The 17,333-nt window shown below is 39.8% G+C and overlaps 1 protein-coding gene across 3 annotated transcripts; it reads right to left on the bottom strand.

Annotated features, from left to right (window-relative positions):
- Window positions 1-10,865: 10,865 nt before the first annotated feature.
- Window positions 10,866-17,099, bottom strand: MANBAL (mannosidase beta like). Of its 3 annotated transcripts, none has more exons than XM_070939983.1 (3): window positions 17,069-17,099; window positions 15,112-15,308; window positions 10,866-11,373 (listed from the first exon to the last, which is right to left on the bottom strand). In XM_070939983.1, the coding sequence occupies exons 2-3, from the start codon at window positions 15,259-15,261 to the stop codon at window positions 11,266-11,268; spliced, it is 258 nt and encodes an 85-aa protein (XP_070796084.1). In that variant the 5' UTR covers window positions 15,262-15,308; window positions 17,069-17,099; the 3' UTR covers window positions 10,866-11,265. The 3 variants fall into 3 exon arrangements, with proteins under 3 accessions (XP_070796084.1, XP_070796085.1, XP_070796086.1); XM_070939984.1 differs by having other exon boundaries at window positions 17,065-17,089; XM_070939985.1 differs by lacking the exon at window positions 17,069-17,099 and adding an exon at window positions 17,044-17,056.
- Window positions 17,100-17,333: the final 234 nt, after the last annotated feature.

Below are 17,333 nucleotides of genomic sequence, written 5' to 3'. Positions count from 1 at the left end.
GTTCTCCGAACTACTCAAAATTTCCACTACCGGTTCGCAAGAACTGGGGAGAACCGGTAGCAACCCACCACTGGACTAGCCAATATTTTAGAAAAAGACGAGGCTACTTCCTTATTTTCTATCCTCTTATTCTGTTACCCTTGAATTTCCCTCTCTGCTTTCCCATGGTCATTCCAATAAATCATCTTCATTACTGAAGTTTTCCGATGCCAGTCTATGACCAGAAGAAAGACTTGCTTTGTTTGATTTGATTTCATCTGGAATTTCCCCACTAAAGTGGGATTGACCTGACCTCACGCATATTTTGTTTAAAAAATTTTCTATGTACACTATTCAAGACTTGTTAAGTGTCTATATCACAGCAAGCACTATGAGCTTTGCATTATTTTTAATAGCTGTGTCAGCCCTGGAGGCCATCTTTTTCTTTGGATTTTTGGGCTGCCACACTTAGTGGAAAACTGGGAGGGGGGATTGCATGGAGTGGCAGAGATATTTAGCCATAATAACATTCCTTTCTCTGACAGTCAAGAACACTCTGCCTGCACCTGGAGTGGCGTGACTGGGAGGCATCTCCAGTAGGGATGGTGCATTGATTGGACCATGTGATGGACATGTGGATGCAGGAGAAGGGACTTGGATTTTCATTTGGGTGGGGAAAACCTGGAAGCTTTCAGATTCAGGTTTTCCCAGATGTGCTAATATGACCTCTCTAATAAAATGGAACTTTGAGGAACTTCTAGCCTCGGAGTCTTCTTTTGTTGGGGGTGTTACTTGGAACCCTGACAAGCTGTTTATTTTTAGTTATTTATATTTCATATTCCTTGACTCCCATCTCCCTCTGTAAACAATCATTTCAATACCGATAGTCCTTGACATATTCCACAATTGTAAGTGTAAAAATCATTGGTAAGTAATGTGGCATCACATGACCACACCCAATTTTACATTTTCCCCCTGTGATTGTTAAGCATGACATGACCACAACTTGTGATTTTCTCTGCCAACTTCCCCACTACACTTCATCAAGATATTCCTCCTACCATAGTTTCTATAATTTCATTTGTATTGCCTTGTTGAATTCATTGAAGAAGGACATGTATTAAAAGTTTATATCAAAACTTTGTAGCACTGTAGGAAGTTAGCACCCACCCCTTTCCTAGAAGAATGAAATATTTTGGGAAATATTAAAAAGGCAGAATATTATATTTCCCTGGATGAGAAATGGAGAAACATGTTTTAAAAGACAAGCAGCTTCCTGCCTGCCCCCCCCCCACACACCTTTGTTAATGGGCCATAATCTGCAACACAATAGGACCCATCTAGGACAGAAACTCACCACATGGCTCCTGGGAAGATTATATCAGCCAGCAAGGCTAGCTAAGACCCCCACCTCTTGGGAGTCTGACAACCAATCAGGATACTCTTTCGGGGCCCCAGGAAGTTCGAAGCCAGAGAGAGCATAAAACCCGGGGACTCACTGGGTCTCGCCCCTTTTTCTGTTCAGGAACTGAAGCCATGTGATCCTGTCCATCATTAAACCATTTTTCCAAGCAGTCTCCATGTTTCCAGTGTCTTTTTCCCCACTTGGAGCTGAACCCAGAAAGATATTTCTTCCTACAACACTTTGTATCAGCACTTTGTAGGAGAGAGAGATGGGAGGGGGAGAGAGAGATGTGCTACGTTTTTTCCAGTTCTGGAATTTAAAATAAAGCATCATTGCCTTTTGCCCTGATTGCAAGTATTGCTGATTTCTTTAGCATAGCTAAGCAGGTCAGGCCTAATTAGTACATAGATGGTAGACCACCAGGGATTTCAAAGGCTGTGGGCTAGATTGGGAAGTCAAAAACACACACCAGAATAAGGCAATGGCAATACGTTTTTGTTCTGTCAAGAAAACTGTCTGGTTGTGTCCATGAAGTCACCAGGCTTTGAACTCAACTTGATATTAATTGTAAACATGCCCTTTTGTTAGCAGAAGTATAATTTTCAAAGGGAAGCAATTGTATGGCTTTATTCTATTGTGGACAGATACCGTATCTATTTCTGGCCACTGCTCTTTAAGAAAAGTTAGAGTGACTACTATAGAATAGTTCCAGAGAAGGGCATTGCAGGTAACAGGGAACCAAAGTAAGCCCTGTGAAGAAAGAATGAAGGAGCTGGGTGGGTTTATAAGTAGTCCTTGACTTACGACCACAACCGAACTCAGAATTTTGGTTTACCATGGTTGCTAAGCAAAGCACATGGTCATAACTCTGAAGCCAGTTTATTCAATGAACTTTTTTTTTTGGCCAGAAAAAAAGGCAAAAAATATTAAAAAATGAAGTGTGATCATGTGATCACAGGATACTGCAACCTGTTGTAAATGTGAGCTGGTTGCTCAGTGCCCAGAATGTGATTGTGTGACTGCAGGGGTGGTGTGGTACAGGGGTACAGGGGTGAAATCCAGCAGTTCTGACAGGTTCTGGAGAACCGGTAGCGGAAATTTTGAGCAGTTTGGAGAACTGGCAAATACCACCTATGGCTGGCCCCAGAGTGGGGAGGGAATGGGGATTTTGCAGTATCCTTCCCCTGGAGTGGGGTGGGAATGGAGATTTTGCAGTATCCTTCCCCTGCCATGCCCACCAAGCCAAGCCCACAGAACCGGTAGTAAAAAAATTTGGATTTCACCACTGGTGTGGTAGTTATAAACTTTGAGTAACGTGGTGGGCGTAGCTTGGTGGCAGGGAAGGATATTGCAAAATCTCCATTCCTTCCCCACTCCAGGGGAAGGATACTGCAAAATCCCCATTCCCTCCCCACTCCTGGGGGAAGGATACTGCAAAATCCCCATTCCCTCCCCACTCCTGGGGGGGAAGGATACTGCAAAATCCCCATTCCCTCCCCACTCCTGGGGGAAGGATACTGCAAAATCTCCATTCCCACCCCACTCCAGGGGAAGGATACTGCAAAATCCCCATTCCCTCCCCACTCCTGGAAGAAGGATATTACAAAATCTCCATTCCCACCGCATCTGGGGCCAGCCAGAGATGGTATTTGCCCGTTCTCCGAACTGCTCAAAATTTCTGCTACCGGTTCTCCAGAACATGTCAGAACCTGCTGGATTTCACCCCTGGGTAGAAGTCAATAGCATATATGACTCCTTGCAAAGATATGATTCTATGGTTGTCTATGGCTCAGTATACAGGTAGTCCTCCTCGACTTACGACCACAATTGAGCCCAGAATTTATGTTTCTAAGTGAGACGTTTGTTACGTGAATTTTGTCCCATTTTACGATTTATCTTGCCACAGTTGTTAAGCGAATCAGTGAAGTTAGAACAATGAATCAGTGGAACAACTTGCCTCCAGAAGTTATGAATGTTCCAACACTGGAAGTTTTTAAGAAGAGATTGGACAACCATTTGTCTAAAATGGTATAGGGTTTCCCGCCTAAGCAGGGGGTTCGAATAGAAGACCTCTAAGGCCCCTTCCAACTCTGTTATTCTATTCTAGTTATTAAATTAGTAACATGGTTGTTAAGTGAATCTGGCTTCCACATTGACTTTGCTGGCCAGAAGTTTGCAAAAGGGAATCACGTGATCCAGAGACACTGCAACCGTCATAAATACGAACCAGTCACTAAGCATCCAAATTTTGATCATGTGACCATGGGATGCCGCAACCGTCATAAGTGTGAAAGACAGTCATAAGTCCATTTTTTCAGTGCCGTTGTAACTGAAGGAACTGTTGTAAATCAAGGACTACCTGTAGTTGCCTGGTTGGTATTACACCATGCACTATCCTTTACCTGAGTTTTGATTTTCTGTAAACTAGAATGGCCATCCGAATGGCCTAGACCTGCTCCTGAGTTTTCTACATTCTGATCTGTAGAAATCAGCAGGTAAAACTTTTATCCTGGTTATAATTTTCTTCTCTCCTTCTGCTCTTCCCTTTGATGTTTTTATTCTACATTCCCTGTGAGACAGATGCCCTGAAGCAGCTTGCAGAAAACAGTAGAAACGGCTTCTCTAAAACATTTTAGGCAAAAAAAAAAAAAAGCCTAGTAAATTAAAATGCTGGCGTAAAGTGAAAACCCTACAACATCAACAAAACCAAAAAGGAATTCAATAGCTTGTTAAACAGTTAGATCACCTTGCTTTGAAACACGCCCAATAATGTTTTGAAATGCCTACAGAGAACAGTGGGGAGATGACCAGGCTGACTTGAGTGTTAAAGTACATTCTGGAAAATGAAGGTCTCTTCAAAATGCCCAATAGCAATAGCACTTAGACTTATATACCGCTTCACAGTGTTTTACAGCCCTCTCTAAGCAATTTACAGAGTCAGCATATTGCCCCAACAATCTGGGCCCTCATTTTACCGACCTTGGAAGGATGGAAGGCTGAGTCAACTTTGAGCCTGATGAGATTTGAACTGCCAAATTGCAGGCAGCCGGCAGTCAGCAGAAGCATCCTGTAGTACCACATTCTAACCACTGCGCCACCATGGCTTATATCTCCCTAGGGCAGGGGTCTGTAACCTTAAACACTCAAAGAGCCATTTGGACCCATTTCCCACAGAAAAGAAAACACCAGGAGCCACAAAACCCTTCCCATGCCTGACTATTTCTTGAGCGGCCACAACACTAGCATATGTAGTTGAATGCTGTTACCTTCCCACCAAAGGTGGTCCCTATTTTTTCTACTTGCATTTTTTACGTGCTTTCGAACTGCTAGGTTGGCAGAAGCTGGGACAAGTAACGGGAACTCACCCCGTTATGCAGCACTAGGGATTCGAACTGCTGAACTGCCGACCTTTCGATTGACAAGCTCAGTGCCTTAGCCACTGAGCCACTGCATCCCTTTGCTTTGTATTCATTTGTAAATGAGTACTATTTAAATATGGAAGAAATACATCTTGCGATAGCTAGGGAGGAGCACTTAAATCAAATGATTTTTCACCTCCTGATGAGCAAATTCAGGTTCCTTACTCTCCGTTCTTGTCCTTCTTCACAAGACTAAATAGCTGTTCAAACTGAGGATTGTGTGTCATCAAGTCAGTCCTTCAGGGAAGACTTTTTCAGACTAACACATTTTATTAAAAGGCACCAGCCTTTGTGTGCTAAGCTCATTTCATCAAATGCAGTTCATCGGAACTATCTGATGAAGTAAGCTGTAGCTTCCAGGAATGTATACTGTTTTAAATCAAATTTATTAGTCAGAAAAGATGCTACCTCTGTTGATGTTTGGACTACCACATAACAACATTGTTCTCTTCATGAAGAAGTCAGAGCTTTCCCACAACAGAGTTAATGTAGTGTAGGGTGCTTCCAATGAACAAATTCAGAGGTGATTTTGTTGTATGCTGTAGTACCCAGTGGTGAAATCCAATTTTTTTACTACCGGTTCTGTGGGCATGGCTTGGTGGGCGTGGCGTGGAGTGGCAGGGGAAGGATACTGCAAAATCCCCATTCCCTCCCCACTCCTAGGGGAAGGATATTGCAATATCTCCATTCCTACCCCACTCTGAGGCCAGCCAGAGGTGGTATTTGCTGGTTCTCCAAATTGCTCAAAATTTCCACTATCGGTTCTCCGAACTGCTCAAAATTTCCACTACCGGTTCTCCAGAACCTGTCAAAACCTGTTGGATTTCATCCCTGCATGTGGCCCTCTGAACATTTGAACATCCTAAATGTTTAAGAAGTACAGAAATGTAATTCTGGAGTCAAAGAGGTTACCATCAAATAGCAAATGTACCAACATGCCTTGATAACTATGACTCAAGAAACAGTCAAGGTGACTAAAAAGAAGGCTAAGCGAGAAGAGGAAGCTTGTTCTGTCATTGGCTGTAGCAGTCATGACTCATCAGCTTGGCCTGGACCTGCTCTTAAAAGCACAATGGGCACAAAAGGAAAATGTCAGGGTTGGCATTTAATTATAGTTTTCCATCTGTCAATTGTAGCCTGTAGGTTGTTCTCTTGTGAGTCTGCCTTGATCCATTCTCTGAGTTCCTCCAAGACGGTGTTTCTCAATTGTGGCCATTTGAAGCTGAGTGGACTTCAACTCCCAGAATTCCCCAACCTGGGAGTTGAAATCTACACAGCTTAAAGTGGCCAAGGTTGAAACACTGCTCCAAGATAACTTGGAAATGTTACCTTATCAAATTTGACCCTCTTCTGTTTTGGACAGTTATCCTGCTGTCAGACAGATAAATGGAAAGAATCCTGAGATCCTTTACATAATTTCTTTCCAAAATATAATTGTGTTGAAATAATTGTGTCATTGAAAACCTGAATATAGTAGTGCGATGGGAACTACAAAATGAGTGTTGCTCAGCTTTTCATTAAGTTTTAATGTGGTTTGAAATTCATAACCTCTCCTTAGTGTGATGCCTAAAACTACCCAATAGTAGTTCCCCCCCACAATAAACCATTATTTAAGAATCCCTGGCCTACCATACCATGTAAATGAGGTCATTGTGCCCTTAATTATTAGATGCAGCATGATATTAACTCTTATGGTGCTGTATATGTTTTTAGCCCAAAGGATTCCAGGTGGACCGGCTAAATGATTTCAAGTACTAAAGCCAGAAAAGATTCCAACTGAAGACAAGTAGCACTAATTCAGTGATTCAGTTCAGGATTTACATATCAAACGCCAACAAAGTTATATCTTAAGAACCCTGGACATTACAGGTTAGGGAGCAGCATTTAAAATTAGAAGTTATTAAGCAAATTGTGTGTGTTTGCTTTTAATGCAAAGGACTAGACAGTGATGTTAAGTACTATAATTGCATATAACAGGAGAACATACAATTTCACCTGGTAAATGTAGAGCTTCCATAATGAGGGAGTGCCTAGCCTGTTTATGTAAGTTAACAGAGATTTTAATTTTACAGATATCCCATTTTCAAGTCCTGGCCTTTGGATATGACTACTTTCACGAAGAACAAAGGAATGTATTTGATAAGAGATATGATGGCTTATTTGGAACTTCCCTATAAAACTTAAAATTGGCTTTTGTAAGAGCCATCCTTATCAATATCACATAATGGCAAGATGAAATGATACCGAAGCAACAGCAACTCAGAAAAATAGGTATGGTGAATACAGCCATTAGTAAAGGTGGCCTATTTTGATTGGTGCAGAGGTGGTATTCAGCAGGTTCTGACCAGTTCTGGAGAACCGGTAGCGGAAATTTTGAGTAGTTTGGAGAACTGGTAAATACCACCTCTGACTGGCCCCATCCCCATTTATTCTCTGCCTCCCGAGTCCCAGCTGATTGGGAGGAAATGGGGATTTTACAGTAACCTTCCCCTGGAGTGGGGAGGGAATGGAAATGTTACAATATCTTTCCCGTGGAATGGGGTGGGAATGGATATTTTACAGTATCTTTCTCAATGGTGGGTTGCTCCCAATTCGCTCCTGTTCTATAGAATCGGTAGTAAAACCGGTGGGAGGCTCTGCCCACCTGCCACGACATCATCATGGGTGATCTGCGCATCTGCAGGTTTTGTGCATGTGGAGAAGCGTGCGTGCACCTGCTGCGAACTGGTAGTAAAGGTAAGTGGAACCCACCGCTGATCCTTCCCCTGCCACACCAAGCCACACCCACCAAGCCACACCCACAGAACCGGTAGTAAATTTTTTTGAATCCCACCACTGGATTGGTGCTATCTTATCTAAACATATAATGGTATGCTATATAATATTGGATTCACCCAGGAAAACTCTTATACTTATTTTGGACTAGAGTATGGATCTCATTAATGAAACTGCTCCCCAATATTACAGTGATGGCTCAGTGATGGCTGAGGTTTGCCAGTAGCTCTCTCACATGGGAAGTCCCTTACTCTTGTCCGGACATATTTTTTAATACTTCTGGGAACCAGATAGGTTATAAAATGAATGAATGAAAACACGCTCATTCCCAGCTCCCTAATTTAGAACCACACATCAGTGCCAGGAGAATATTCTTATTTTCATAAATTGTTTACAGCTTCAGGTTCTTGTTTCAGAAGAAGCAGCCACGAAACAGCTCTAAACCATCTATTTCTGAGTCTTGCAGAAACCAGGGCAGGTACCTGCCTGCCTTAAAACAGCCCCGAGCTTCTGCTTTATCTGTCTTCCAGGAACAACTTTCTGCCTGGGTGCACGCAAGGCAGGGAGTCAGTGCACCAAAATAAAAGTAAAGGAGGTCTGAAAAGGATTAATCAGGATTTAAATGAACTGTGCCCCTAGGATTATTGGTCATGAGCTACTTCTTACAGAGCCTCCTGAGGGACTTTATCGCCAGAACAAGAGCTGCATAAAGACATGCTGTGTAAACATAATCAATTTCAGTCAACAGAAAGCAACGTAATGAAACATAATAAAAGGAGCAGATTGCAAAGGGAAGAATCCTCAACACACAAATATATTTTTCTTTTAATGAAAAATTAAGATGCCATCATCCTAGTTGTTATTGCTGAGAGGGAGAAAAGTCAAGTCTGCCAGAATCCAGTGCAGAAATCTGGGCATTGTCTACTGGGAATTTCCAAAATAGGTCCTCCAAAAGGAGAGAGGGGGAGGGATTTAATAGAAGAGAGCACTCCTTGAGGAGCATTTAATTACTGCTCTCATCTCACCTTAGAATACAATTATCCCATGGAGAAAGAAAAGTTAATCTAGTCTTGCTATTATTGAGAATATTGGCTGGGGATGATATCCCTTGGAAGATTTGCAAATGCCTCTAAAAGCTGCAGTCCACAAAGTAGATGATTGGAAATTGACATTTTGCAATGGAATCTGGATGATTTTATTAGCTGCTGTGACTATTTTACCCAAAGAGGGCAAAAACATCCTCAGTTAAAATAATAATTGCTAAAAGACCAGAAGCTGGAAAGTTGTAATAAGTACATAAAAACTTCTCAGCCTTTGGAGTTGAACTGATATTCATGATTTTGTCAATTTCAATTATTTACGAGTGGCAGGATTTCAGGGGCTTTGAGGCTTACCTTATAAACAACAAATAAGCTAAACAAAAATGCATTTTCACTGAAACTCAGTTTGCTCCTGGTTCCATTGTGTTTAAGTAAAATATTCTTCTTGTTAAATTTGAATCCTGCTGATTTCATGGACTATTTATGTGCTTTCCTTGGAAAGAACAGGAGCTTGATTTGCTATTGTCTTTTTCTGAGGATGTTTTTTAACTTTTAAATTTAGCCCACAACTTTGGTAACTTCTGATATTTTTCACCATAGCACTCACATATCTGGTATAACTATTATTCTTTAAAATACTAAAGTACCCCTGCTAATTAAAATTCTATTAAATAATTAAGCCAAAAGAATGTTTAATTTGAAGAGACTGAACATGCAACAGCTACATTTGCATGCCCGAGTCCTAAAATCAGTTTATTAGCACCCTTTCTGCCTAATCAATTTTATAAAAGGCACAAGATTTCATGAATTACCATTCATTTCATCAAGTGTATAGAGTGGATAAACTGATATGCATTTGATGAAGTAAGATGTGACTTCTAGTATGTCAGTTTAACACCAGGTCTTCCTTTCTGAGCTCCTCTTCATGCAGATTCCAAAATAAATTGAGGATTTTTTTTAAAAAAAATTGCATTTCTATAGGCTCTTCCCTACTTCCCTGGCAATTCTTGTTCCCCAAGCATTCCTGGCACTTTGCTTTATGCTGCTACCCTGGCAAAGGACTATTTACTGTGTTTATGCAGTAAGACTGATGAATTCTGGGAGCTGAAGATTACACATCTCAAAGTTGCCAAGATTGAGAAACACTATTTTAAACTCGGTATCTACATCCTGAACTTTGAATTTAAAGGGGATATAAGGTGAGGAGAGTCTCCATCTGCTCTCCTGATGCAAATGGGATTGGAAAGCCCTTTTGTTAGGTCTGAGATCAGTAGGAATAGTGATCTCAGGAAATGTGTTTCACTGAAGTTGAGGATTCCTAAGCAGGACTGAAAAAAAGTGATTAGGTGAAGATCTTTCTGGAACCTGAAACAGAAATGGCCATGGAAGGACAAAGCCCCATGAGTGATCCTGAAGGGGTGAATTTGCAGGTCACCTAACTTTCTCTGGCTCCTACTTACATTTGACCTATTGCATAATGAAGTCTGCACTAAGTAAGCTTGCCTATGGAACATCATAAGATGGCAGGGGCAGACACCTAGCATTGTATATTAACATAAAGATATATATTTGGCAGCATGGAATATTTTTGTTCAGGGTTAGTTTTTATCTAGTTAATTTTTTTCCCATCTGCAGAATTGGGAATTTTCCCAGGAATTTGAACAGATGCTTCTAGTTTCTCAATTGCTCTGTTTTGGCTACATATAGTAGCCACCACAATTCTGTCTTCAGTTTGCTATCAACAGCATAACAAAGGCTATCTCACTTAGAAGTACATTTTGTTTACTAGTAGTAGATTACAACTGACCTGCCGATATCCCTACAAAGTTTTCCCCCCCCCCACCCTCCCTCCCCGCCTTCTGTTTGTGTCTGATGGTCGGAGACTGCTTGAACAAGTTCCTGCAGTTTTCTTGGCAAGGTTTTTCAGAAGTGGTTTCCATTGCCCCCTACTAAAGCTGAGATTGAGTGACTGGCCCAAGGTCATCCTGCTGGCTTTGTGCCTAAAGTGAGACTAGAACTCCCAGTCTTCCAGTCTGTAGCTTAATGCCTTAACCACTACACCACACTGGCTCTGACATTTTTTATTGGCACGAAAATGTTCATCTTTTGTTGACAGTTTTCATTTATTCAGTCCAATATGCTTAAAGAGAATTTGAACAACTTGGTTTATTATACCTAAGAATAGAGAAACAGTAAAACGCTAAAGAATTCTCAAATTCAAAGAAAGCTAAATTCAGACAGTTATTAGGACTGTTTTTTTAATAAAAGAAAATGAAAGGATAATAATATAACCAATTATATTAACAACATACAAAAGTAGTGGAGTATTCAATCCCTGTGTTTAAAAAATGGAAAAGAGTGATGTGGTGGGACATGTCTATGATCCAGTTGTCCCTCAAACATTGCCCCCCCAAAAAGATTGTTTTCCTGTTACTGAACTGAACTGTAAGATATTTCGCACTAACCTTACAGGTTATTTATTACAGATCAGGTAAAACAATAAATCTGGAGCCATTTTAGAAAGTGTTATCTACTTCCTCAAAATCAGAATAAGGACAGCTTCATCAAATATATTTGCAGTGTCATTTTCACTGCAATTTGACTTGTTGCCATATGGCTGCTGTGAAAATTTCATCATGATATCATTTTATCGTTTCTTCTTTGTTTCTTTTTTGAGCTTCTTGTTCACCGAGATAGCAGTAAGTTTGGGTTTCTTGACTACTTCAGCACTTTTCGTTTCAAAGCTTTCAGTATCCTGTTAAGTTCATTAAGGAAAAGAGAACATTAATGATTTTGTGGATAGGTTTTAGATCTTTTTTATTATTTGCTGGTACATGAGAATGCTGGATAAACGTGCTCATGAACCATTTACATAATCAAAGGCACTGTACTAAGTACTGCATGTGTTATACTTATATCTTTTACACAGAAAATTTAATTAAAAAGTTTATTCCCTAGGTATTTTTATTTAGAAGACGTTTATATGAATGTCATTTAAAAAAAAACAACAACAAATCTACAGTTTTAACACTGGACATTACCACCTGTATTTTGAGGTCATGAGTGCCTATCAGCACAGCTTTGTAGCCAAGCTGGGCAAAAAAAAATTATGAAAAAACATAGAAGAGTTAAAATCTAACAATGAATAATTAGCTGATTGTTCAGAAAATAGCAATATTGTGCTAAAGCCATTGATCTTGAATAGGGAAAGGGAGAAAGAAATGCCTCAAAAAACATAAGTTAGAACTATATCAAAGAGAAGGAAAAGCAGCAAAGATGTTGAGAACAAAGTGAAGGGGGGGGGGAGGACTAATAGATGATAGTAGTAAATGGTTTTACCCAAACAAGACTGAAAGGTTGTGGATTCTAGGGCTCCCTAAATCTAGAGACTGTCTATCTTTCTGGATAGGATTAAACTTGCCAGACAAAACTTGTGTGCAATTTGGGTATCCTCTTGGATTTTCCATTCCTACTTGGAGAACAGTTGGCAGTCATGACCAAGAAGGCCTTTGAACAAATCCACCTTGTGCACCAGTTTCTGGATCAGGAAGCCCTACTCATGGTTAGTCACACCATAGTCGCTTCCTGACTGGTCTGCTGCAAGTTATGCTGTATGAGGCTGCCCTTAAAACACTATCAAGAAGCTACAACTGGTCCAAAATGCAATGGTGTGTATAGTTATGGATCCATCAGGGTACCCTATACAATATCACTATTACACAGCTGCATTAGGCATCTACAAGTTCCCAGGTGCACTTCACGGTGCTGGTTATCACTCATAAAGCCCTTCATGACAGAGGGTCTGTTACTTGTGGGGCCACCTATCTCTGAGTGTTTCTGGCTAACCCATGGGATCCGAAGGGTGGACATGCTTTGGATCACCTCTATGAAATACTGCCACCTAGTGAGACCAAAGAAGCATGCCTTCTCTGTCATAGCACCTGCCCTTTGGAACAGCGTTATCACCTGAGATTTGGATAATCCTGACCATGTTGATTTTCTGTGAGTCCTTTAAAAATGTTTATATACTATAATCTAGTAACTCATGCTGCATTATTTGTTTTATGTTAACAAATATTAATATGTGTCTGAAATTAGCAGAACTCTGAATACAGACTATTCATTTGAGACTGGTATTTTTAGGCTCTGTCCATGCAAACTTTATGACGTCAGTATCAGCTTTAATTTTAAATATTTCTTCTACCCTGTCTAGTCTACTTTGATACATAATGCCTGATAAGTTTACAAAAAACTGGTGGGAAATTTTTGGAAACATATGGAGAAAACAGTTTTAATTGGAATCAAAGTATCATCTTGAGAAAGAAAGGAAAAAGGAAAAAGGAAAAAGGAAAAGAAAGAAAGAAAGAAAGAAAGAAAGAAAGAAAGAAAGAAAGAGAGAGAGAGAGAGAGAGAGAGAAAGAAAGAAAGAAAGAAAGAAAGAAAGAAAGAAAGAAAGAAAGAAAGAAAGAAAGAAAGAAAGAGAAAGATTGATTTATGACATTTTTAGAGGAAGCCAAATTCACAGATTGCTTTCCCTCATTAAACAAGTTTTGATATAAATATTTTTTGGATTCTAAAGATGTCCACAATTAATGTATGCCAACTGGAAAAAAAAAAAAGCACAAAAACTGGCAGAGAGTTCTGTGCTGATTTTAAGCCTTTTAGAAAGCAATGCAAATTTTGCTCTGCCGGAACGGGAAGAAGGCCTGCTACTATCTTTATCATCAATGAACCTGGCTGAGTTACAGGATTATGGCAATTTGCTTATGTGTCCTTCCAAGAAAGGATAGTGGACTTGCATGCCAAGGTATGTGATTCACCCACAGGAAACACCAATCCTTTGGACAAACAGAAGCAAAGCATTTATCATTCAGAGACTTAAAGTGCATAGTTTAAATGTTCCTGAATAAAGAAAAGAAAACAGATAAACAGATAAAATTACTATGCTAAGTAAAGAATAGCCATGCTTCCTTTTAATAATCAGAACTGGAACTTTTTTCTGCAGCTCATTGACTCTTACAATCTCAAGCAATGCTATACTACTTAATTACAGGGTTAATTCCTATGTGAAAACGGGTATCATATGGAATAAATTCCTGACATTTTAAAATGTTACAGCTGCATTATATTCTGGCATTTGCTTTTCACTGAGGAAATCTGATGTGTTTATTATTTGCTGGAAAGTTGACTTAGTTTTTACATTCAAATAATAAAAGTGTTTTCTTTGCTACTAAATAATTCATAATTGCAAACTCCTCAGCTAGTTGGCATAATACTCACCATTTGGGGCTAAATTAAAACAATTGATGCTTACTGAAGGCAGGTGCAAGAAGAAAAAACAGTTCTGGCAAAAACATGGACACGTAGAATAAATTTGAAACAAAAAGAGGGAAGGAGGCTATTTTTTAAAATTACCAAGTTACAAACACACAATTGTGCCACCAAGTGCACAAGTTAGTCTTATTCAAAATTTGAATTCTGAAAATCCCGCTTTAATTTTGAAGAGGAAGCCCAGAGACTGGCTAGTCATACTTTAATAAAATTATAGAATAGTGATGCTGTCAGTGGTATTTTGGGAAATGAACTATAATCTCCATAACAAATAATCCATGATATGCAACTACTTTTTTTACAAGGAGTATATAAGAAAACATAACAGTGACCACAGTCTTGCCTAACGCTCATGTGTCCACAAGTGGTTAGAACCCTGATTTTTGCCAAGCTAGAACCCTGTGTTTTCCCCTAATCTAGAATCCTTTGTTGTATCACTTCCTGGCAAAGAGATGAAGTTTCTAATTAAGAACAATCCTCTCAAGTTTGCCAGATATCCCTATCCTGCCTGACATCTCTTCCCTGATGTTAATTTTCTACAGTGATTGTCACTGAATTGGATTAGATCTCTTTATTTTGTTCCCCTCTTCTCTTCCCAGAAAAAAGAACAGAGAGATGTGGAGAAGAATGAAAGAAGTCAGAGTGTGGATGAGAGGCACATAAAAATATGTATAAAAATATTGCAGGAAATAAAAGTATCTGCCTTCAGAAGTGTAAAAATGGCAATAAGCTTGGTGCAGTAAAAATGGAAATAGATGACTGATGAAATAAGAAAAGAGAAAGGAGAGAGAAGGGGGTAGGGTGGGGGGAGGAAGCAAGAAGAAATGGAAATGCTGGCTTGGGCTACTCTCTGTTTCAGTGTACGCTATAGCTTGTATTGACTTTGGTTGTACCCAATTCTGCCATGTGCTTTCTCCTGCAGCAAAAAAAGGTTCCACATTTCTATTCTAAGGAAATAGCTGCAATTGTTGGGATGCCATGGGCTTCCTATCATGCACAGAAAGCCCTTAATAGATGAAATACTACCCAACTGATGTCTCTTTGTCCTCTAAAGAATGAAAGAAAAAAAAGTGTACGTAGGGAACAAAAATCAGGTAACGATCAGATTGTTGCCAAACTGGCAGTTAGTTACAACGCCCTGTCATAGACAAGAAATGCTTACCATTTTATATGTCTTTGGAACAGGGAGGATTATCGCCAGAACACAAATGAGCTGGAAAATGGCACCAAAGAAAAGGCCATAGTGTAAGATGTTTTCCATAAAGGTGGGCTCTGGGATTTCAGGGGGTGAAAAATCCAACTCAGCAGCCATAGTGAAGTCCTTAAGTTCTCTTCCAACAAAATTGGACTGGCTTGTTTCTGCAAGGAAAAGAAGTTCCGTTGAAATATGCATTCCCCCCCCCCCCCCAATAAAGTCATAATCCTCATTCAGGAACTCCATAAGGCACAAAATGCTGAGGCAAATGGTCAGAATGCTGTTGGTTATTTGAGTGTGATACTGAGCCTCCACTAACTAGGTACCTTGCAGATGTGTTGGACTCCAGGTCTTAGAAATCTCACGTAGCATGGACTTTGAAGTTTAGTTCCGCAGGAGTCCAACAAACATGTGAAACAAGTCAGGTTGACAAAGGCTATTTTATTCCTCTTTGGTTACTACCGGCCCATTTCTGGGAGTTATCAAAAATGTCAGCTTTAGCCTTCAAATTCTTCAGTGGTTCAGGATCAAGATACTTACAAGGTATTACTCCAGTCACCCTAATACAGATTTGCTCTTATATTAGTATATTATGCATTTCCCACCCTTTGGGAGGTTTGATTAGTGGGAACAGTAAATTGGCTTTTCCTCTTATAATACATTTGCCCTAAGAGATTCATTTTGTTCACTCTTTACCAAGCTAAAAGTTTTGCCATTGCAGTGAATTTTTGATCTGATCACTGTCTGAATTCAGTGACTGTTGGAACTCTAATGATGCCTGTTTTAACTGATTTTTAATTCTGTATTGTATTTAAATTCCTGTGTAGATAGATTCCATTTAGTAAATTGTATAATGGCCTGCCTTTTGTCAATACAACTCTTATTACCAAAATTCAAATTTTGAGGCAACCATTTCAATGCATATATTAAAAAATATAAAGGGATGATATCTGTGTCTATTTTTATACAAAAAGCAAGCTTCTCTGGAATACCTGCTTAAAAGTAGATCTAGGAATTTTAATCCAAACATTTAGAGGGTGAATAAAGCCATGATGTGATGAGGCAGAATTATCAAGCACAACATTAATACACTAGAGAAGTACAAAAAATAACTAAACAGTATCAAATAGGAATTTGATAGCAGTAGAAGCAGCAGCAAAAGCTTCATTAACATTTACTCCTTCCATGCTGACTCTTATTACATTTTCCTGTTCTGGAGGCGGGACAGCATCTTTCTAGGCTCACCAAAGGCAGTAGAACTTCTGGTTTTGTAGTGTTTTGCCATTCAAGTATTATACATAAAAAAAAAACCCTCACTATTATTTTTAAAAATAAACCATTACATCTCCATCAATGGAAGCCATTTAAATAGTTTTTAGCTACAGTGACCTTAAAACAGGAAGAGCAGAGCCAAGTGTCTACGACCAAAAATTAAGTTTAAAAAGTAATCTGCCCAAATGCCACATGCATTTAAAAAATAAATAAATAAATAAATCTCTTGGGAGACATTTCTTTACGAAGGGGTTGATTTTCTCCTCTCTTTCTTTCAATCCCCCCATTGCTAGAGGTTACTTTTTTAAAAAAAAAAAACACTATGTCTAATAAAATCACAGCCGTTGAGGTTGTTTTTTTTTTTTTTCCTTTTGGGAAGGCATTAGACCGATTTGCTAGGCGAAATTCGGGATTTCTTTAAGGCGGTTAAGCGAAAAAAAAGAAAGAAAGAAGGAAAACCATTAGAAATACGAAAAGCTGGTTCTCGCACAGATCAATAAAGGCAGGCTGGCTGGCTTAGAGCTAAAGTAGAGAGAAATTATAGAAAAGCCCTCATTTTTCTCCCTTTCAAACAGTCTGTTCCCCCCCCTTCCCACCCCTCAAATGACTTCCAGGAATCTTATTAACCTCTCCCGGCGCCCCTCTTACCTACCACTCAAGCACAACCTCGTTCCCCGGAAGCGCTTCCGATCCCCCAGGAAGTACTTCCTCCCTTAGCAACGCCTGGTAGCAACGCGTTGCCCAGATAGCCCCGCCCCTTATTCCATCGTCCTCTCGCTCGCTGGAGTTGCGAAGTCTCCCCCACTTACCTTACTTCTCACACCCGATGCATTCGGAACATCACCAACTAGCAGAGGTCTTCAAACTTGGCCGCTTTAAGACTTGTGGACTTCAACTCCCAGAATTCTCCAGCCAGC

Source organism: Pituophis catenifer, unplaced genomic scaffold, assembly GCF_029215685.1.
Source record: "Pituophis catenifer annectens isolate HBS135680 unplaced genomic scaffold, rPitCat1.0.hap2 SCAF_3, whole genome shotgun sequence".
Taxonomy (NCBI): Eukaryota; Metazoa; Chordata; class Lepidosauria; order Squamata; family Colubridae; genus Pituophis; species Pituophis catenifer.
The sequence above is the reverse complement of the archived record's forward strand: the minus strand, read 5'-3'. Positions and strand labels throughout refer to the sequence as shown.